The sequence below is a fragment of the Meleagris gallopavo genome, chromosome 2, assembly GCF_905368555.1.
Source record: "Meleagris gallopavo chromosome 2, MGAL_WU_HG_1.1, whole genome shotgun sequence".
NCBI lineage: Eukaryota > Metazoa > Chordata > Aves > Galliformes > Phasianidae > Meleagris > Meleagris gallopavo.
Genome location: NC_139405.1, coordinates 27,709,822 through 27,733,786, shown reverse-complemented (window position 1 = coordinate 27,733,786; position 23,965 = coordinate 27,709,822). Strand labels below are relative to the sequence as shown.

Genomic DNA, 23,965 nt, shown 5'->3' with positions numbered 1-23,965 from the left:
TACTCAACCTGCTAACTTTACCAGAAGACTTTGATTAACAGCTTGACTGCTTTTACATTCTTACTTTCGTACGTGGCTGGGTCACAAATATTATATATGCATATCCAGTCTGATCTTCTGGACAGCAGAGTCCAGCACAGGCTGGAGATTTTATCAGGGGATTCTTTCACTGAACCACAGCACAGTGTTTTAATAGACACATTATCTTAAGGCTTTCTAAGGGGATGAAGAGTTGACAACCCCACCTCCATTCACACCATAAGGTTAAAATACCAGAGGTCATTTCCAGTTTGTATGTATAGGTCTTAGCTTCCAAGAAATATAAAGAGCAGTTTACTCATATGCATAAGAGCCAAACGAATACACATACTTTGTATGTATACTTTGTGGTGAGAAGGGGACAAAATCAGCCTATTTGAAGCCAAATTTTTTGATTTTTTCTTTTGAAAGAGTGAGAGGATGGTATGGGTTTCTGTACCTGAGAGAGAGGGGAGGGCTAACTGAGATTTGGAATAGAAAGAATAATGCCCTGGGTGATGGATGGTCTGCTAATGGCCAAGATGACTACTAAATAGTCAGTGTTTCCTCATAAATGGATTTAATTGGGCTTGCAAAAGTCCAATTAGAAATAAGCAATCTGGCCAGTGCTGTTATAAATATGAAGATGAGCATGCAGAACTTGTCTATGGAAAAATAGCTAGGATGATCGGTTGATATTGAAGAGAATGCAAAGAGCATGGTAAAAGGGAGACTAAAACATTCCATGTGTAAGAGAAAAGTGGATTTGCAACCAGTCTGGACTGTCCAGAGATGGGTCATTTGTTTTGTATCCAAACTCTTGAAACGTCTTTGTGTTTGTGAAGTACTTCTGTATGTTATCATCACTATTAAAAGTGACAAAGAAAAAAATATTTAGAAGCTTTAGCTGAAGAACAGCATAAAACCAGTGTCTTTGCAGCTCAACATGTTCATTCTAGTTTCTACAGTATCACTCAATGCTGATGTGCTTCTATCACTTTGTTTTTTGCAGTCTTGGAAGATGCCATTATCATTCACCCCAAGGGTTTTGTGCAGCATGTTTTCAATATTTTCATGATAAACTATTTTCAAAACTTCTTCATGTAGATGAAATAAAAATGACCTTTATATTTTACTTTTCTCCATTCACGGTCAACAGCAGCTCTGTGATCTACTGACAGTGGCATAAGCTGCCAATGGAGAAAGGGATATCCCATTGCTGTCAGTGATTAATAGTTGCATTTCACTCTCCTCAGGGCCATAACTCACTCAAAGCTTCAGCATTTGAGAATGATGGAACATCTCTGGAACAGATAAATCCATAAATCCCTTCAATCCAACAAAAAAATGTCAACTCTCTAGGAGTTTGTTCACAAGTCAGGCTGCAGTTTTCAGATTAATACGTGCATATAACACAAGACGGGGAAAAACAGATCACCAGTAGGAAAAAAAATAAGTAATTTAAGGCTTAATAATCATTGCTTTCTATACTCCATTCGTTGTTGTTCACTTTGCAGGAAGAAAACGTAAGGCAGGTGGACATCACTTAGTGTCCACTGTAATTCAATCTCCTGCGGTCTCTTCATTTGCTGTTGTGCTAGGAAGCACACTCTGAAGCACACAGCTTATCCCAGAAGCATCTGTACAATAATATCACAAACCAGCCTTCAAAAGGACTGCCATGGGAATGGTATACCAGCCATATCATTCACAGTTGACTTTAGCCACCAAAATATACCTTATATAAGAGAAGTCTTGCCCCCATCCTGGCCACACCCTGGCCAGGTGCCAGCCCTGCTATCCCAGGGCTATAGTAAGCCCAGCCTAATGTGTCTTGCTGAGACACAAGCCATAGGAAAGGCAGAACAGCTGTCACTCCATTCAGGCAGCTGTATCTGATGATGAAAACTGGGGGCAGCCCTTCTAATCACCATCTAAACTGGATGCTGAAGCTAGGTAATACAGAAACCTCTCCTGGGGAGCCAAATGGTGTGTTTCTGTGGTGGTCAAACAGCACTCAACTTCTTCATAAACAAAACAGAAAGTATGTGAAATTGTCAGAATGCTAAATGTGGAAACAATGAGTTGCACACTATAGAGTTCTGCTTCAAAGATTAACGTGGAGCTTTTCCAAACTTGTAACAGAAAAGTCTCCTACAGTCATGAGAAGCTGTGATGTATTTCCAGAAAAGAAAATAAAAGAAGGTAATTAAAGTTAAATAGTTTTATTTACATCTTTTATTTTTTTATATGAGAACTAGCCTTTTCAGTTCCCCATTTTCAAAAGCAGAACTTAAGAAGATTTTTATAACTACTCGTTTTGTAGTGAAAACCTTTAAATTTTTCAGAGAATATGATATTATTTCCTACATATTTTTTCCTGCATGTTGTATAATCTTACTTCAAATTTGGTCTAAAAAAGATGTACAATTTTTTTGAGTTGCTCTTCCTATAGGTACTTAGGATTAACAACAGCTTAATGAAGAAAAGCTTGAATATTGCTTTGAACAGTCAGACTCTGCAAAGGTTTGGTGCTTATCCAAATTTGATTGAACAACAGGGACATTTTCATAGCTTCTGCAGATGCAAAATAGGACTGGAACCCACCAAAAAAGTTGCTCTTCTGCTTGCATTCCTGGCCTGCTCTACAGCAAATGAAAGCACCTCATATTATTCCCTTGCTGAAGTAGAGAAAATAATGAATTCTTAGAGAACTGTGTGCTATACCACCCTTAGAAGCAATATTGCATTTCTTATATCTGAGTCCTAATGGCAAGTTGCCTTCACTTCTTAATAATCTCATGGTAGTTACTCTTATGTAGATGATCACAGATACATAGGACATCTGTGATATGCAGGACATTCCCACGTTGGTTGATGAAACTATGTCCTAAGTATACACTAATCTACCTATTCTCAGTAAAATAATGATTAGTATAAAGTGAATCTCAAAATAATGGGGTGAGAAGAGATAGCATAAGAATAAACAGCCTGTCATAAAACACAGTCATAAATGATTTATCTAATAGAGACTTTAAAAAAAAAAAAAACTCTTCACAGAAATGTCAAGTCACAGCTGACATAATTACACTAATTAGTAAGAAGTCTCACAAAATCATATTGATAATTCTGAACAGAAAACAAAGCTGAAGAAATCTGCCTGATCATGGTTTAAATCACAAGTGGGAAAAGATGATCCAGTCCTGACATATGGCCTATTGTGACTTATTAGCTTAGCTCTACTCAGCTCTTGATTTGTCGCCAGAATTCATAGTAGAGCAAGATGAAAAGATGTAGGGAATGCTTTAATCAAAGTTACATTTAGTTCATATCTGGGAAGGGGAAGAGGAGGAAAAATAAAGATGTGTTTCCCCACAGTATGTCTCTCTGCCTTCATACACCATTCATGTGCTCACATATATCCCCCACTTTGCTATTGTGTTCTCCATCTTAAATTCTCTGCCTTTAGGTAAATGTTCTGCAGCTCTCCCCATTTTTGAGCTTTCACTAAAACATCACACATGAGACAGCACTGCTGGTAAATGGCAATGCACGTCACCTGGTTAAGTTATGCTGGGTTTGCAAAGGAAAAAGACAAAATGTGTGCTCAGAATTAAGCCAAACATGAAAAAGTGGGGGGCTTATTGTGTCACCTACATGCCAACTTCAGTGGGAGTGGTGGCAGTGGGGTAAGAATCTGCTGCTGGTTGGAGAACAGCTGAAAAATGTGATGGCTCCCCGGACATGAAAAGCAGCAGGAAAGAGGCTCCTGTAGCTGTTTAAGGCAGAGCCGTTCAGGTTTTGCCCAGTAGAGGGATTCATTACTCACACCAAATCATCTTGTCGCTCAGGGAGCTTGTGGAAACTGCACAACTACCTCACACAAGTTGGATGTCTCTTGGACTGTGTGCTCAAAACTCCTACACACACTAACATTAGAAGCATCTCACAAAACCTTGGTATCCTGAGGGCAAAGCTGCTCAAATACCTCGATTGAAACATATTTTTAGCATTAAAATAGAAGTTTCTGCTAGATATGGGTTTTTATTGTCTCCTGTTGGGAAGACTAAAATGAAAGCTATAGCTGTTGTAAGCCCCACTTCTTCCCCTGGCATCTGTGAGGGGTGCTCTGCTTCCAGCCCTTGCTCTGCTCCTTCACTGCATCCTCCCCTCCTTTCCCAGTCCCCAACAAAAAGCTGTCCTTCCCCCTCCTACACCCTGACCATCCTTACACAGCTGCAAGGGCTGAAAGGAGGGAGAACACACAAGGAAGGAGAAGTTCTGTGGTCAGGGGCCAGAGAGCAAAGTGAATATAACCCTTTTTAGAAAACAACAACCCCCTTGACATAATATACATTTGGGGTAAGGATTTCACTCCCAAAGCTGCAAAGAGATTGATAGCAACATTTCCACATTTCTGAATGAAATATTTTTAAAAGATTTTTTTTTTCCCCCATAAGCAAAGAAAACAACTGTTATGGAGAATTTTCACCTTGATTCTTGACAGAAACAGATGTTGCAATATTGGAATTTCCCATGGGACAGAAATTCCAGGGCTTGTTCAATTTTAAACATGACTAGAAAATAAAACTGAGTTGATATATGGTTTACTTCTTCATAGCCATTGCAGAGGCAGGTGGTTAGAGGGTGTGCCGGACAGATGTTGCACACTGCTGCAGTAACTGTGAGAATAACTAGTGTGGATCTTTTTTTTTTTTTTTTTTCCTAAATTAGTTTTTAAATTTGCTTCTTGTCCAACACAAGGAAAAATCTACCACATTGTGATTCATACAGGCAGTGAAAGTTTGCTTTGTGTAAACTGAGGAAATAGCTTTAAAACTGAAATCTTGTAAAGAGGGGTAGGAAACAGATAATAACCTAGCTCAGGCATATACAGTTTCACTGATGGACACAAAGCTTGGCAAATATGTTAATCCAATCCTAGCTGGCAGTGCTTGAGTGAGAATCTGTCAGGAGGTGGGCCCCATGATGACTATCAAAGCTCCTCAGCATCATGCAGCCATAAGGGCACAGCTGACAGCTTGAGTCCATAGCAAATGCAAATTTCCAAAAGTTTCTCTAAATGGACAGGTATAGAATTATTTGAAATAGGTATGTATGATCAGCCATCACCACTGCAGAGTTATGAGGTTTTTTTAAGAGGAAGCTGGAGGAATTTGCTGGTGGTAGGCACCATTAGAAAACAAACAAACAAAAAGAAAAAAAAAAAACACATGTGTAACAATTACATATGTTGCAGCAACACAAACAAGCATTTGTTGTGTTCCTCATAGGGTACATAAATACAGATTTGATTCCACTCACCTCCAGCCCTGCGTCTCAGTAAGGGCCTAAATACAGCTAGCAATAGAACCAGGATGCACGTACTGATGAACTAACCCTACTAGGGAAAAGTGAAATATTTTTTCAGTTTTGAGATTTAAAGGCCAAACTCAATCTGCTAGATATATATCCTTTAAAGATGTTAATATAAAGATTAAAATCACTTTTTGGGGAAGGAGGAAAGCTGTATCACAGTTATTTTCTACACTAAAGCCAAAATATCAACTTTTGCAGGAATTTGTCTGGCTCTCTGCTACTCTCAGGAGCATGGCTCCTCTGCCCTCCAATGTACTATTCCTCTTTTTCCACATGACTTACCAACATAATCATAAAACCTGATGGTTGACTGTTATCAACACTTGCGCTGCCACACAACGAAATATGAAGAAAAATCTGAGAGAAAACGTGAAATGAAGCTGCTTAAGAATGACCAAATAAAAAGATTTACTCTGAAAAATACTCCAGCTTTGGCATAATTAGCTAATTAAGCCACAGCCAGTATAATTATCTACTTTTTAGAGAGAGTGGATGAGAAAAACAAAGCAAAAAGGTGAAACAAACAATATTGTGTTTTAGTGTAAAAAAAACAACAACAAACCAAGCCAAACCATAATAAAACAAAGGAAAACAAAACCATTACTATAACCTTAGATGCTTCCATTAGCCAGAATTTGTATAGCACAAATTCTAGCCTCCTCTTCACCCCACTTCAGAGTGGTGCTGTTCAGCCTGAAATGGGACTTACTATCCCTATTGTTGGCATTTTCCCAGGCACGAATCCTGCTCATAGAGTTTATTCCATCCCCTCCCTTGCAAGCAGTCCTTCACCTCAAAAGGTCTTAGTATTGAAAGGGAAAGAATGTAAACAACTAGACACACATTTAGTCTTGTGTCCTTAGCAGCTTTGTCTCCCTAAGCAAATCGCAAGTGCCAAGCATGCATGTGAGGTGCTTCTGCACTGTTTTGTTCTAGCAAGGAGATTGCAGCTTTACTAGGGCCACTGAGGATGCCTGAGAGCTGCAAGAGAGCATGCAAAAGAAGAGGCACAGAGAGATGAGCCCATTTCACTCCTCCTCCCCACTGCTATAGCCAAACCTTGGCAGCAGCACTAAATTCCTCCCCACAGTAGTCCTCATCCAACAGAAGCAACAAGGGTGGGCAGAAGGTAATGATGTGTCCTTCCCCTGGAGTAACTAAGCTGAAATTCTTTCTCCACATAAGTTGGCAGAACTCAAAGTCTCTTGGATGCTGCTGCCCCAACCTCATTTTCAGTACAACGTGCTGGGAGGCTCAGAGCACAACCATAGCTGCCAGGCATCTTTCTCATTCTGCAGCAGCCTTCTGGAGAAGAGACGCAGACATCCCCACCCTCCCAGCACTGGCAGAAGGACTGACTCATCAAACCCAACTCTCTGAGGCAATCTGCCAGACGACAGAGCTGCTGGTGGGGTGCCTTGATGCTGTCAGCTATCCATATGTCTATTGGACAGCTACTGCCTGTGCAATCCCTACTCAAAAAAATTCAGAGCACGGTTGGGTATGTCTACATGTGAACCGATTCCATCATCTAAGCCAATTAAATAAACAAATGAAGAGTTAAAAAAAAAGTTTGTCATTGAAAAACAGCTCATCTATTTACTTTCTTGTCAATATGAGCTAAACTATGACATAGTAAATATATTACAAAATTTAAACCTGGGCAAATTCAAAATGATAGGAAGGGTGGGAGAGAGAGGACAGGTGGGTGGATTCAGCACAAGTTAACACCTAGTGTTGGCTGACTCAAACTGTTCATATCTGCAAATAAACTGATCTGTAAACTGAGCAGAGGGAGGTTACAACACAGCCTCACAATACAGCGAATTTCCAGCCACCCCAAAGCAAAGCAGTGGGTAAGAATTTTCCTATCAGAGGCATGAGGCTAGGTATGCTTCTTTGCTTCTTGCCCAGCACTCACACAGTCCACTTCGTTGTTCTGGCATAGTGCTGATCTTGCTTCCATTCTGCAACAAGCTCTGCCAAAGGCTAAAGCAAATTCAGACTTCTTTTTTAGGCAGTATTGCTTTGTGGTATTGTCAAATGCTCTGGGATCTAGCATAATCATACTGTAGCTCTGGGACAACAGCAGGGCTGTGACAATAGGGCAGATCAGCCTGCTCTCTGGACTTCGTCTCTGACTATGAAAATCAGAACATTTCACTTTAAACATAGAAATATTCCCCTTGCATGATAGTTTGAAGGTTCCTTTAGATTGCAGCACCAGTCTGTTATCCTCAGACAGGACTGGAGTACTGTTGTGCTTGGCACTGTTACAGATCATTATAGATTACAGGGTAGATGCCTGTACTGCCCTCCTATCAGACTTTGAAACAAGACACGTTTAGGGGAAAAGGGTAATATAACAGCAAAATAGCCCATATCACTTTTTCAAAGACATCCATTACCTCACATTTTCTTTCTTCACCATCAGAAATTTGAGCTACCTTTTTGCTGTGTGCTTTTAAGAACAAAAAGGAATAAACGATTTCCTTGTAGCACAAGCCTTCATTGAATATCTACAAGTACCATACTCAAAACATTACAGGGAATATGAACCTGCTTTCTGCCTCAAGTCTTACGATCCTCAGCTTTCTGAAATCCTCCTCTTTCATCCTTCCCTGACCAGAGCATTATCACAAATGTTACTCACCACCACCATCCCAATTTAAGACTCAGAACTGGTTTAAATTAGAAACAAACATCGCATCACTTTGTACTGCGTGACTGGAGTGATTTTTTCTCACCCAGAGTGCATTTTCCTACTAGAGGTAAATCCAAAAATAACTACAATCATAATAACTAAAGGTAATGAAGTGTTACTATATAGCTTATTCGGTCTAGTGCATTCCTACTTTCGTTTATTTTTCCAGTGCCATATCTTTTTGAGTTCTAGGCTTTTCAAAAGATGAGTCTGAAGTAATTTCTCTATGGAAGGAGGCAGAATCATTGCTTTCATAAGTTAAGGTTAACCAGTGCAATCCTCATACAAAAATATATACTCTTTCCAAAACAACCTGGGCACACAAGCTGAAAGCCTGGTATAAGAGAGAGAAGATATAACAGGAAATTCAGAACAAAGAATTAGGTAGCTGAGTCTGTAGATATAGCAGTGAAATAAGGTTGGGCTGCTCTCTGCACAGTATTTTACGTGTATGTACTCTGAAGATATCTGACATGGGCTGAGGAATCCTCTCGCTTTCGCAGGCTACAAACTCACTAAGAAAAGACATGTCTCTCATTTAGGATATCTGTCGCCATAAGCATCTGGTCTTGACACAATCCTGTAATTAACTATGGGTCATGACACCCAAGAAAGCCTTACTACCCGTTGGCTAAAAGGCAGCTTGTGTGATGGCTGTCAGTTACTATTTAGTGTTTTGATTTGTGTGATGAATCCTGGGTATACCCAAAATGTTTTCTTCCACCTTCAGATGGAAGAAAAATGAACAGGTTTTCATGAAACCTGTTCATTTGTTCAGTGTTCCTTTCTTCAAAGCAAAACTTATTCTTACTGGAAAGTGGCATTTTCTATCAGTTATTGATGGGAAGACATAACAAGGTGCTGGTCTTATTTTTATCCTTTTCAAAAACAGACTTGCCAGAAACAGAATACTTAAAGCTGACTTCCATTTTGTAAGACTGTCCTGGGGGGCCAGTCTTCCACTCAGGATGCACTTACTGAGGATGGGATGGCAGGGTAAGTCATGCAATCACAATGCATTCATAGTTGCATATTCTTCTAAAGGCTTCATATTCTTAGAAGAAAGTATTTATGAATATGATTAAAGGGCATAATAGTGACATCTGGGCAACTTTCTCCTTATCACAGTAACAATGAAATGCTGCTGATCCTATTTGTTTTCACTCTTTCCTGAGTTTTCTGATATTGCAACATTTTTCCTTTTTACAGAGTGGCTCTACTGTCCAAACCGTCTTAGAACTTCATTTTCATTATCCCTTTGTGGGCTGGGAACCCCATGCTGTTATCAGACTCCACTGCTTTCATACAATCTTTTCCTGTTTTTAGGTCCTGTTTTCACATCAGAAGATGTGAAGAATAAGGGAGATATCTGTGCTATCCTCATGAATGCTGATTAACTCTACATCTGTCCCATGGATTATAAAATAGTCCTACATAAAATTCTATACACAAGGTATTGCATGAAACCCAAAACAATACTGGCCTCAACTACTCAGCACTGGAAGACCAGGAATGTTAGGAACCTGCTGGAGAAGAAGGTAACCTCCTTGAAATACCTCCAGTATCAAAATCTAAAACAAAGACAGCTTTGAAATGGGTAAAAAGCCTTCCGATGACCTCAGAGAGGAGCTGTAGTGTTCACACTTTGAGATCACTGATAGTTTTTCAACATCTCCTGAAAGGACAGCAATAGTAACCCAAGATGAGGAATCACAGTGGTGGATCTCCTGCACCACCTGGTAGTCAATGAAGCACTGGAAAGACAGGAGCACTGTGAATCTGCTGCAGACACCACCTGTAGAAGTTAGACACCAAGTGGGGCATCCTGCATGCTTAAGTGTGCATTATTTATACAAACTGTGGAGAAAATACAGCCTTGTTATTTGTTCCTTTAAGGAGAGGACAATCCTCTGTTGTATAGGTACATGCTGTACTGTTCGAGCTCTGACCTAAGATTGGTGGTACTGAAGATGTCTTTCCCAAGTCAAACAGTTTTATAACATATATTCAGCTACAGTAGCAACATTAAGATTGCTGTATTTTCCCAAATCATGACACAAGGAGGGGAAATTATCATATTTGAAATGCAAGGAAGGACTTTATGAGAATGCACTGAAAGCTAAATCAGGACTGCTCCCAGCTGTGTTTTCGGAGGCATGTTTATTCCACTACCTTACTGAATCACCTTGAGCAAGATATTTACCCTCTTTCTTTCTATATCTATCTCTCTAGAAAATAACAATAATTCCTAAAACACAAGCTCTTCAAGCTGATCTAAAGCCCAGCAGAATGAATGATGGTTACTCATTTCTAACGGTCTTGACTCCAGCCTTCAGTCAAATTTTTAACTTGTTGATGTTTGTAAGTATCAATGCTGTTATTACTCTGTATGACTATAAAAGACATGGGAGGTTCTTACTGTTAGGCAGGCAGCAATGGACATAAGTGGATTTTTTATTTTATTTTTTGCATGGAGCAGCTCATGAACTGCTGTAAACTTGTCCCACATTTAAAATAGCAAAGATAGTGGTAGCTGTGCAGCTGTGTTCTGGCTGGTTAATATTCACAAATGGTACAAATTTGAATATATTAAAACTTTTCATTTAGACATCAAAATGTTGACTCACCTGAATCTTAATTTTTTTTTTCTATGGTTCATTTTGGCATCAAATGTGTAGCTCACTATTGCAGTGATGGGTGGGGACAGCTCCTGGCATTTGGGTTCAGAGCAGCTAAGAGAGGGGATGTGGCAGATGTTATGGGCAAGCACTAGCTCATTGTGAATTCCCCTCAAGAAAAAATGCTAAGCCTTTGATGAGCTCTAATAAATAATTAGCAGCAGAGATAAAACAAGAGTACTGCTGCCTCATACTGAAAATGGGTTCTGAATTCACTCTCACCCTGTGCAACAGTCCTGGCTGCAGCAGGGATACTTCCCAGCAGCACAACAGGGCTGAGGTGAGAATTGGACTCTTTGCCTTTGTATTCGACTCCTGACACGCACCTCAGGGCCAGAGGTATAAAATACAAACTATCCATATACCTCACTAAATGTTATATGACTTGTGAAGTTTCAAAGGAAATGGGAATACCTTGAAATTAGTGAAAGGCACTGTTCCACCAGTCCCTGTGGTCTAGAGTCACAAACTCCTTCTTCACATGCCCTCAAATGCTCCTCATGCACACACAAAGGGACTTATGTGCTTCGAGGATAAATGACTACTTAGTATTTTGACTTCATGTATCACTTATCAAGTAAAATATTGGCCTAGGTAGTATTTGCATGGTCAGCTTCTGCTCATGATGAAGTGGACTGCTTCTGACCAGTGTTTGTTTGTTTTTTTATTAGTTGCTGTACGAGTATCAGATGGATGACAGTTCATCACAATAATCTAGGACAACTTCAGGGACAATTTTAAGACGTACATCTATTTTCATTTAATTTTTGTTTAATTTTATATTTTGTACTTACATCCTACTAATATTTATTTCTTGTTTTATATTTTTATTTCCCGCTTTATAATTGGGTAATAAATGTAATTTTTGCCATTTTCACTGCATTCTATTTGCTGTTCCTCAAAGGCATTTTATATTTCAAGGGAAAGAATTACAAAACAAAACAAAATAAAACAAAGAGAGAATAAAAGAAAGAAAGAAAAAGCTCTGACACAGTATTTCTCCCAGCAAGAGAGAAGATATTAAAGAACTAGATGGAATTTTTTCAGCAGAAGTCAACAAAACTGCACAGTCCCAGAATACATGCTTCTTTGAAACAGCTTCTCCATTATGTCTGAAGCCATTCAGGAAGTCTGCACATGCTGCAGATCCTCTAAAAGTCAATGCACACTAACTCCTGTGGCAAACCACTCTCAAAGGACCTGAAGGACCTGAAGCAAGCATGTCAGACTTTCTCTTGCTCTGCTTAGAGGAATTTCTTCCCTTTGGAACTGTGACTTCACTTTTTTATTTTTATATAGTTGCTATCTCAGCCTGTCAAATGCAAATGATTAATACATGATGATTAATATCTTCATGTGATGTCCTCTATACCAACAGTTGTTTTATTATCCAGTGTTTAAATATATAAATGCTTTGACCAAATAAAGGCTTGTATCCTGGATACAATGCTACTGGAATAGCTCAGCTCACACGTTGAGGCTGAGGAGTTGGTTTTTTATGATGTCTGAACTTTGGAGGACAGTTCAATGCCTAGCCAGGTTTGAGACAGGGATACAACAGAAAAGGAGGGTAAAGAGTGAAAGGCATTTATATGCCTTCATCTTTATGAACCAACTGTCCAAATCATGAGTAAAGGTAGATGGTCAGGACTTTCAGAAGAAATTAAATCTCTGTCTTCTCTAAAATTGCCAGAATTATGTATTTTTAACTTTTGTCAGAGCAAAAATAACGTAATCATGCTTTATGACAGTATCAGGCTGTTGAGATTTGCCCTAACTAAGCAACAGGACTTCCTCTTTTTTCAGACATTAACTGGTAGGCCTCCTCACGGCAGGCTTTCACTGTCAGAAACAGCAGCCTAAACAGTGGAACATCCTCTGATGCAGTGTGGTGTTCAGTGTAGTTGTACTGTTGGACATAACTCCCTTACACACCTGAGATATTTCTGAAGTTTGCAGCACCTTAGCCATTAAGCATGTCTCAGAGTCATAAAATCACAGAACAGCTGAGGTTGGAGGGTGCCTCAATGCCCACCCATTTCCAAGGTCCTGCTGTGGGCAGGGCTGCCCCCCACCAGCTCAGGCTGCCCAGGGCCCCATCCAACCTGACCTTGACACCTCCAGGAGTGGGATACCCACGGCCTCTCTGGTATATATATGTATATTTATTCCACTAAGATAAGGCAAATTTGAATTCAGTTAGTTTCTTCCTACCCTCGGCGAGAGTATTCATAAGAGCAAACACTGAAGTTATTATTTGCTCATAAAATGCAGTTGCACTATCACCTGACTGCCAAACTGCAGCTAATATTTAACAGAGAGGTGACATGATAGCAGTGGTTAGTGGAGTGATCTCCGTTCAGTTAGTCTGTAAAGCACCTGCAGTGAAAGGCGCTGTGTAAATGTAAATCAATATTATATTGTTTAAGTAATCCAACGCATGGAGCCATTGTTTAAATAGGCTGGAGCTGTGGAGATGTTTATTCATATTTTACTGCTTAAATTGCCTGCTACATAAAATATATATGGAAAAAGTAAGCTTTCAGAAATATATAAAATTTGTTTTGTTTTTTTTCCAGTGGTGAATTTATAAGCTAGAAAGCATGTAGTGCCACAGTAATTCTTAATTTGTGCAGATGTTTTTATTACTCTTACTATGAAATACCACAAAGTAAAACAGACCTAAATCTCTCATAAATCTAACAGCTGTCACAATTCAGATACACATTTTTAAGTGGCTACATCAGTGCTTTAATTCAAAACACAGCCGGCAGACTCACTATAACCTAGGAAGTTCTACAGAACACTTGCAGATTTATTCATCTTTTAAATTATGGTGCATTTATTAATTACACCAACGCCTGGTGGCCAATACTGAGAAGTGATCCCACATCATGTAGGACACACCACACATAAAAAAGACACAATCTCCATCCCCAGATGCCTTACTTAATTCAAGTGTTATGGTTATGTAATGCTGTGTCTTAATCATTTATGCCTATCCCTGATGCTGCCACACAATGTCTTCAAAGGAGGTCTTCTTCTTAATTTATGTGGACTCCTGTTAGCACAACATTTTCCAAGGTGCTCATCCTTATGAGTGAAGATAGTGCTGTCATCCATTACAGATGGGAAACTCAGGCCCAAAGAGTCTGTTTTCCAAATATTCATATCTTAATTCAATCCCATATTAAAAATGCTAAGCACGCACATGCCTGAGTTCTGCCGATTATTAATCTGATGCTCCTAAATAACTACAGTGAATTTTAAAGAGGAATCCAAACTGAGGAAGATTGTACTCCTAGCATTCCCAGAAGAGGCTCTCTGTGGTAGAGCAAGGCTCCCAGTGTTATGCCTAAGCCTAAGGAGAGGCATCTGGTTTTCTCCCATTCCCTTTCTCTCCTGGACATGGGTTACTCTTCCTACATTCATGGCAGTTACTTGTTGTAAATAAGAAGTGATTTAGTGTATTTTGGAACAGACTTCTGGTCTTGGCTAAAATGGATGAGAACAATACACATTTACTGTCAGTCGTGTCTATGTAAGAGTGATTTATGTAACAAAAAAAATGATGAAAGAATGAAAAGTTGCTGCATTTAAAAGCACATAAATCTCCAAGCATACCCACAGTCACTTGGCTCTGAGCTTTGCAAATTGTATTGTGCTTTTCTGGAAGAAAATCTAACAAATCTTTTCTTCAGTGATTAGTTCACAGTGTCAACAGATAGTTCTACCTGTTGTGCTGTACCACTGGCTGCAGTGAGAACATCTTCCTTTGCTCTGGTGGGGGGGGGAGGGCGAAGGCTGGAAGTTCACTGAACCATCTGTTGTTTGCATCTCACAATCTCCTAGCAAGTTTCAGTCTTTAAGATTTCTAACAGGAGGCACTGGTATGGGTGGGGAAAGGTTTTGAGAAAATGAAGATAATGACAAATGTAACAAATCTTACAGTTCGTAGAATCAGAGAATGGCTAAGATGGAAGGGACCTTTGGTGGCCATTTGGCCCAAACCCACTGCTCAGGCACTGTTATCTCCTGCAGACTGTCCAGGATCACGCAACAAAAGCAGATAGTTTTTAAATATCTCCAGGGATGGATACTCAAACACTCTGGGCAACCTGTGCCAGTGCTTGCTCACAGCAAAAAGCATTTGCTGATATTCAGATGGAGCCTCATGTTTCAGGTTGTGCCTACTGCCACTTGTCCTGTCACTGGATACCATGGAGAAGAACCTGACTTTTCTTTTTTTCACCCTCCCTTCAGGTATTTATAAACACTGATGAGATCATTCCTGAACCTTCTGTTCTCCAGACTGAACAGTTCCAGCTCTCTCAACCTGTCCTTATTTGTCAGGTGCTCTGCTCTACGCTCTTAGTCAAGGCCTTTTGCTGGACTCACTCCAGTACATCCATTTGTCTTTTGCCCTGAGGAGCCCAGGACTGGACCCAACACTCCAAGTATTGTGTCACCGGTGCCAAACAGAGGGAAATGATCACATCCCTGGACCTTCTGGCAATACTCTCCCTAGCACAGTCCAGAATACCATTAGCCTATTTTTGGCAAGGGCATACTGCTGGCTTATGGTCAGCTGGTGCCCCCCATGGCCCTCAAATCTTTTCCTGCAAAATTACTTTCTAGCCTGGTGACCCCTAGCCCATACTGGTGCATGGGGTAAATTCCTCCTCAAGGGAAAAACTTAGAATTTCCCTTTGTTGAATTTCATGAGGTTCCTGTCAGCCTGTATCTTCATCCTGACAAGGTCCCTCTGGATGGCAGCATGACCCTCTAGAATACCAAAGTATTTTCCTCTGCTCCCAATCTCCTAGAAAGAAGAATCTTAGTTCTGTTCTAGATTAAACTAATTGTCTTGATGACAGGATTAGTAGAAGCAGTGCAAGTACATGTTAGAGGAAGAGCTATATGAGACCACATATAGATCATTAAAGCAATGGTGTTTACCTGTGTGTGAGATACACCCCAGCAACCCCTCCTGTAGGATTTTTTACCCATAGAGACACAGATCAAAGCACAAAAGAAAAGCACTGTGATTCCACACATAGCTAAGTGCATGTTCTATAAAAGAAGGCATGTTCCCTTTTGCCAACGGTAATGAAAAAGTAATATATAGCACCCTAAGTTATTTATTTTGTGACACTAGGGGCAGTAGCTGTCATTGCAAGTTAATATGGACTGAACTGCCTTTCAGACATTTGCACAAGCTGCTGCTTCCTTCCCTTTGGGTTTATCCTTCTCACTGGGAAGCCATGTGGAACAAAGTGCTGATTGAGACCTGTGTTCATTAGATCAGTATCAGAAACATGCATCCAGCATTCACTGAAACGGAAAAAATCCTGCTGCTGGATTCAGCAGCGGTCCTGAGATGGCAAATACAGTCAGATGGAGGAAACAGGTAAGCAGTGTTCCTTCCATTAATACTCAGTATGATGGCACTGGTGTATCAAGAGCTAACCTTCAGATTCTGATACCAGTCCAGCAGTGAAGTCAGGAGGCCCAACAGAAAATATCTGTCACTATTTCCCACACTGCTGAATTTTCATGGGACTGCATTCTATTCTGGTCTCCTTTGAACCATCTGCAGCTCCTGCAAAAGGAAATCCAAAGCTGGGATGGAAGCAGAGATGGGATTGGTGAGAACATGATGACCAAGAAGCAGGTTAATACTAATGGGTAGGAAGAACTGTTTTTCAATCCTTACACATGAGTACAACACCCATGAAAAATGCTGAGTGGAGAAAAAAGCAAACTTTTGTCTTATGCATAAGACATTTCTTACTAGCAAGGTAGGATTGCTCCTAAGTGAGCACAGCCAGTGGCCCTCAGTCCTGGCACGCCACTGTGTTTGAACATATATTGAGTGCCATCATTTTAGTAGCTAAGGAGTATCACATCCTATTTAGCACATACACAACACTTTATAGAGCAGAATGCTGTAGAAATCTTTTTCCCTTGTGTTTTTCCTACACACACATTGCAGTGACATGCATCTGACCAATTAAAGCAAAATAATTTCAGTTAATTAACTCTAAGGGACAATGTGGTTCCCTGGCTGCAAGTCATAAGAGCTGGTTTTGATGCATATGAGTGCCACTGATTAACTCTCAGATGCTGGACAATTCATTTCATCTTCCTAGCTTCATTTTCCCCCAGTGCAAAATACAGGGAAATAAAATTTGTTTTCTTTGTTGAAGCACTTTTGAGAGCTGTGAATGAAAAGAACTACACATTATCAATGAATCCTCGTAAAGCCCCCATGGGAGATTTATGAAAATACAAATTTCCTCATTGTGCTTCTGAAAAACTGAGCTATAACCAAGTAATGCAACAGGGTGAAAAACTCACTGAGACAGACCCTTATTCCACCAGATCTGGCAAGCAAGATGGCATCTGCTTCTGCCCATGGCATCTGCTTCTGCCCATGGCATCTGCTCACCCTCTTCATTTCTCTCACCTCTGCATGACTTCACTTCTGCATTGCTTTATTTACCCTTGCTACCCACTTCACAGCAAATCCAATCACTTCCAATGCCTGACAACCTCCACAAGCTTCTTTTTTCTCTTGCAGGGATATTCCTGTTCACTGCACCAAATTGACTATACATTTTCACATGACTATACACATCATTCAGAGTACTTTTTGCAGACCTGCATTGGGCTCAGGAACTTAAATGCTGCTAAGTACTTCCCAAAAGTTGTGCCTTAAGAGAAAATAGCACATTTTCTTTGATTGTATTCCAAATATTCCAATATTACTTAGTTTTATCTTATTCTTTCATTCTACTTAACTCTACATAGATGCCAGTCTCAAACTGACAGTTTCACAGTGTATTAGCTAAATCTAATAAGGCAAATAATTCCTAGCTGATAATTGATTTATTTCAACATATTTTTATAATTGAGGAATAGAAGTTAACGGAATTGAGTTTCCTCATATTTATTTTCAGTATTTGAATAAATACTCTTCTGAGTTTGCTCTCAATTAGAATCAAAACCCAAACACCAGCATTCTTATAACAGGTCCAGTTTTTCTTCACTGGCTTCAGAAATCTTTCAAAGCTATAGGAATTTATGTGTTTGGTTCTATTTCACCCTTCGATTCTGACTTCTGCTGGTAGCTAGTATATATCAAACAAAATAAGACAAACTTTAGCTCAATGCACGTGATGTATGTGTACAGAAATAGAAAAGCTGGAAAGAGAAATAGAAAAGCAGACAAGTTTGGATTCTAGGGAATTGTCATTAGCATGAGTATGCTACATCAATCATTCCTCCCAGGCAGAAGGAGTAAGCAGTAACAGTGTTTTTCTGTTCTGTTAAGCTGCTTTCCTACCCATTTTTAATCCTGAAAATTTACTACTTCTTTCTTTGTCATAGTCAGGTTCACTGCAAGAGGAATACTTGTTTTACATCAGTAGAAGTCAAAGAAGTAGCAGAACTGGAAGAGCTTAATGAATTCGAGGCTTGCTTTCAAAATTATCTCTCTCCTTGTATTTAATATGGTATAAAACATTAAATGCTCCAAAGCTGTCAGCAATTACAGTTGTGCAAAATGGATGTTAGTGAAGTTAGAAACAAGCTATTTCAAATGGGTGAAAAATCTCTTGTTAACAACCCTGGATCTTGAATTGCTGAATAATTAGAGCTTGTGTTATGGGTAGACAGCACAAACTTCCTCCCACATTGCTTCCTCTCACAGTAGTATGTTTCAATTCCACCTACAGAAGGTGGAAAGGGAAACTTCTGACTTCCAGCCTGTCAAGTTTTGCTTTCTTTGTTAAGACTTGTAACGAGGATACCAACTGAGGCACTATTATTTTTCCTAAATAGGAGATGTTACTGAAAACAGTAGTTAGAGAATACTATAGAGACTTGTAATGTATGGTTCAAAACTGACATAAAAGTGATGAGCAGACCAACAGATAATCCAACAGATTGACAAATGCAACATAGATTTATCAGAGACCATTAGCAGTACTACTGATATCTATCTCAGCTCAAATTTAATCAGTGACCAATGAGTAAAAGACTTTATATCCTGCTTCCCTTCTCCTGCCATCAAAGGACAAAACAGCAATTGCATTTACCTGTAGATCAGGACTTCATCATCCGAACAGTTATACTGCAACTGATACATTTTTACCCGGGGGGCTGACTTGCTCACCGTCCACTTCACCAAAGCTGAGGTAGTGGTCACTTCTGACACCAGGACTGCCCTTTCTGGTGGGCCTTTTGTTTCCCCTCGATTAGATTTGCTGGAGCTGGTGATGTCTGAAAGCCTGGACTTTGGTGGGGCAGCTCGGCCTGTGCCATTGCTGAGATGAGGGAGCTGAACAATTGAGAGCTCTATTGTTGCAGTGGATTCTCCAGCAGCATTGGCTGCTATGCATGTGAACGTCCCATAATCCTTGGATGTGGTGATGAGAATATCTAAGGTGCCATTGTCATAGACAGATGTCCTTGAAGAGTTTCCGATGAGGCGGTCATCAGGGGCCACCCAATGAATGATGGGTGTGGGATCCCCAATGGCTTTGCATTTCAGTGTGGCAGTTTGCCCTTCTAAAACCAGCAACTTGTGAGTATGTTGTGTGATAAGAGGAGGCTCACAAACAAATTCTTCCTCCCGTACATACCAGAAGTACCTTCCTTTTAGACCTGGAGGAGAAGCACAAGTTTCCATATCGTCATCCCTGTCAAGTCTCCTCAACCACAACAGCTCACAGTTGCAATGTAGTGGGTTACCCCCAAAGCTGAGAGACAAAGGTGGAGAAAATGGGGTAACAGCTAATGGAATTACTTGAGATCTGGCAAAGATAGGGTCAGGGGGAAGCTTCTGAAGTCTGTTGGATGTTAGATCCAATCTGGCTAATTTCTGAAGATCTGCAAACGTCCCCTCTGTAATATAGTCTATCAGGTTATGATCTAAACTGAGCTGGTGCAAGTTTATCATCTTCCTTATAGATTCCCAGGGAATGCTTCGGAGGTTATTGTAGGAAAGGTCTAAGTCTTCCAATGTCAGCAAAAAATCCTCAAAGGCTTCATCGGAGATGCTGGTTAGCTGGTTGTTGTTTAAAATCAAGTGCTGAAGGTTAATTAAGCCTCTTAGAATATCTTCTCCAATGTCAGGCAGCCTGTTGCTGTCCAGATGCAAAGACCGAAGGCTCTCCAAGTCAGTGAAAGAGTACGGCTGTATATAACTGATGGTGTTTCTGGACAATGTGAGGTCAACGAGCCCAGACATATTGGCAAAATCCTGTCGGCTGATATTAATAATAAAGTTTCCCCCAAGTCGAAGCTCAACAGTCCTTCGATCTATGTCTAGCGGTACAAACAGTAGACCCTTCGAGGGACACAAAGTCCCAAGTGACTCAGACAGGTTCTGGCAGACACAATATTTCGGACAAGCATTGACCATGACAGCCATTCCAAACACCAGGATGCCACAGAGCAATTTTTCCATGGTAAATCACGTAGCAGTACCTGCAAGAAATGGAAACAGTTACAAGGAGCATCAGTAGCTATAGGTACCCTTCATCTACGTTTTATCTGATATCTACTTCTAGAGACATTACCCAGTGCCTTCTCTCAGGAGTCACTTTCACAGCAGTCAACACTCTGAAATAAGAAATTTAAGTGCTACAGCAGCATTTCCCCCAGTCATGCATTTGTTTCTTAAAAATGTATGTTTGATTCCAAAACTGAACAGAATAGGAGTTCTTGGAACTTCTGCCTGCTAATAGATTATTGCAATTGTATTTTCTCTTTTTTACAGTTTTATAATTTTTATTAGGTAGAGGACAAATCTTGCTGTGATGTTGCAAGGTTTATTTAAAACTATGAAAGATTTCACTTGGAATAGTGCCTGCTTCTTTGAGGGTAGAAGCTGTCTTATAGTAATTACATATTGCTGCATAAAAATGTGGAATTAATCTTAGAGTTGAAAGAGCTGATTTTATGGATAAAAATAACTACATATTTACCCTTCAGTGATATGGTTCTTAATGACCACGTAATTATCGGGCAAGTCTTGAGGCAAGTGAGTTCATTTGCCCACCCTTAATAAAATTCATGATAGGCAGCTTAGGAAGCAGAAATCTCTTGCATAATCATTACCTGGAATCACCCTATGTATCCTACAGGAAAGATGACATTAAATAACTTTAAAGAAAAGAAAAGCAGGGAAAAACATATTACCTTGGGCTTCTTGCAAGCTTTTTGATTCCTGCACACTCTCACACACAGCCCTTCCTATTATAATCACAGCAGAGCTCCTCATGATGCTCACAGCTGTGCCTTGCTTCCCACCCATTTTTATTTGTGTCATTATCCCTTCCCCCCCCTCCGCCCCCCAGCTCTTATACACTTTTCTGGCTTGAACTGTAAAGTATGTTTATTTGAAAAATAAACAACAAGTATTGGAGTTTCCTTCTCTGGAGTTACTCAGGACCTGTCTGGACACTTTCCTGCTCAACCTATTTTAGAGAACCTTTAGCAGAGAGGTTGGACAAGATGATGTCCATAGATCCCTTCCAACCCCTGCAATTCTGTGATTTACAGGCTGACTGTAAGGGCTGACTGAGGCTGGGAGGAGCCCTCAACACAATAAGATGTGAGGCATCCTCATGCTTTATCAGTTGCCTCTCCAGTGTTGACCTTCCAAGATGCCACTGCTGGATTTCCCTGAGGCATGACACATAGGGCTGCTCTCAGTACACATGTAGAGCTGATCTCCATGCCCCACAACTCACTGCCATTTTTGCTGAATAACAACTATCCACCTTCTGTGCCACCTGCTGGGGAGCAGCTCATGATGGCATGTGGGCATGTGAGGTGTAAAGTCATGCTGTTCCTTGCATTCCGTAGGTGGTGGATAGTCACCCGTGCCTAAGCTGGTTCTGTTACTGCTGTACACGTGACAGGATAACATGCAATGTCTCATAATAGCTTTAATAATTAACTAATATGAGGCCACTCAAATGTTAACTAACACATGACACTAGAGACACATCTTACAAAAAAGTCACGGTGCCATTATTTATATTTCATCACTGCAGAAATGACAGATGTTCTGTAAAATTAAAATAAGTTACGAAAGTCAGTTTTTAATCCAGCAGTAGCACACACCAAACAGAGAAGAAAATCTATCACCTCAGTCATGTTTTTTAACTCTTAAAACCATTTTTTCCCCTGCCCTGTGAAAGAAACGATAACATGAGCCCTATGTTTGGGCCTGCTCACAAAAGCAGCTGCTTCCTCTCATGGGTAAGATGGTTTGGTTTCTCCAGACTAGAATATAGAGTAACATGGAGCTGTAGAAATGCAAGATGCTGTGTTTGCTGAACTATGCATGGTAGTTCAGTTATGCCAAGGTTTTCTGCTAGTAGTTATATAACACAATTGCTGTTCTTTAGTAGAGGAAAGGATTGAAGTATCTCTGCTGAACTCCACAAACAAGATAAAAGCAAAGTACTTTTAGAAAGGATGGCTTGGGAAGACTAACTTTTTACCTCCAATAGTAAATTAAAGGCTGCTGAATAAAATGTTTGGAGCTTAGCAACTAAGTTACTGATGCAAATCTGCAGCATACTAAGCAAAATGCTGTAAATATCCTTTATATTATCAATTAATAGTTTACTAACAGGCAATTGGCTTTTTGAATCTTAATTATAATTGTGTTCTGCAGCTTTAATTTAGCACATTACCCTACCAGCTGAAATTATAAACAAAAAAGCAATTTAAAAGGGGGAGAAATAGATACAGTTAATTAGTAATAAGCCCTTTCATAGCTTCTCCTTCATCTACATTCCCACCCTCTGAATATCTATTCATAAATGTGAATGCACACTTAGGAGAGCAGTGTCTCCTTTAAGTGTCCCAATTCTCTAACCACATTTTTTCCGGATGCTGTTAAATATCACAGAGCTTTGGGGAGACAGTTGACTCTAAGTATCAGAATGAAAAGCATTAATAAAAGAAAAACTGGGGGGAGGAACAGAATTTAATTACAGAAAATAGGGACTGCAACACCGAGAGGAGACTATGAAGCGGGAGATCTAAACGGCAAAGTAAGCCCTGATGGGGAAACCATCTGTGGATGGATTGAAAGCTCGTCATCTGTCTGTATGTGCTTGCATATGTGCAAGAAAAAGAGGCAGAGAGCATATTATTTGCTTTTACCAGCAGAAGAAGAGATCATAATATCTGTACCAGGATGCAAATATCGCTATTGTCGCTCCGGTTGTTGAATGCATTTGAAAATATTAACGTAAATACTGTTTGTTTGAAGAGGACATTTCTAGCCTTTATCATCTGTTGCCAGCATCTGTACTTCAAGCTTCTGAGCCTGTCCTGACATGATAAAATCATGACACAGCAAATAGGATACACACCCAAGTGTTTACAAACAGCAGATTGAAAAGAGCTGTTGTGGGCAGGACTCTTTTAAAGAGAACATCTGGGGCCTTTGCAGGACAACTGCTTTTCTCTTTCCCCTCCAGAAAGGCAAAACACCTACGCAGCAGACATGGAAAGAATATGGGAGTCTATTATATGACTATCTTCTAAAATCTAGTCTCTCCAACAGAGTCAAAGTAATTGGTAGCTGCCAAGAAGATGGATGTATAATAAAAATTGTTTTGATTTCAGTTCTGGTAACATTCATACAAAGCAGAACATGAATTGTTAAGTTTAGGGTCTGTTTTTGTCTAGAGGTTTGTTCACCGTGTTCCCAAATCTCCTGTGACCTGCAACACCGAGCATTTTACAGGCTGTTAGTGATAGCCCTGTGATAAACTAACCATTCTGATTTACATTTAAAAGGTATCCATCAGCCAGCTAAAGTAGAATTCTCACAGCGAGTCAGTAAATCTGGCAGGGTTTCTCTCTCAGCCCAAGATGAAAAAGTCTCTTTAGTCCTCTTATAACATATATTGGTATGAATTAATATGTGCAAGAGTCATAAACCTTGGTGTTTTGTATTCAAATTTTCCTCATAAAGATACAACTTCTGAGATTTGGCATCTCATTTCAAGAATGCCTCTGAGGCATTTTTTAATTCTATATTCATTGAGCTTTGCATATAAATTCCAATAACCTTTGCATACCATAGCACCAAGTACAAGGCAGCTGTCAGACAAGAAAGGTACCACTGCAGTATGCGGGCTAGGAGAAA

General features: G+C 40.0%; 1 protein-coding gene and 1 long non-coding RNA gene across 2 annotated transcripts in view; one reads left to right on the top strand and one right to left on the bottom strand.

The window, feature by feature from the left end:
- Positions 1-12,339, top strand: part of LOC104909654 (uncharacterized) — a 135,245-nt gene extending 122,906 nt beyond the window's left edge. Inside the window, exons 5-7 of the long non-coding RNA XR_014882044.1 lie at positions 9,428-9,639; positions 10,334-10,462; positions 11,451-12,339. This is a non-coding gene — a long non-coding RNA (uncharacterized LOC104909654). The remainder of the gene's footprint in view (positions 1-9,427; positions 9,640-10,333; positions 10,463-11,450) is intronic.
- The window catches only part of LRFN2 (leucine rich repeat and fibronectin type III domain containing 2), a 39,351-nt gene extending 19,083 nt beyond the window's left edge, over positions 1-20,268 (bottom strand). Inside the window, exon 1 of the mRNA XM_085219412.1 lies at positions 18,882-20,268. Within this exon, the coding sequence (XP_085075538.1) occupies positions 18,882-20,254 (1,373 nt within the window). The 5' untranslated portion in view covers positions 20,255-20,268. The remainder of the gene's footprint in view (positions 1-18,881) is intronic.
- Between the last annotated feature and the right edge of the window lie 3,697 nt (positions 20,269-23,965).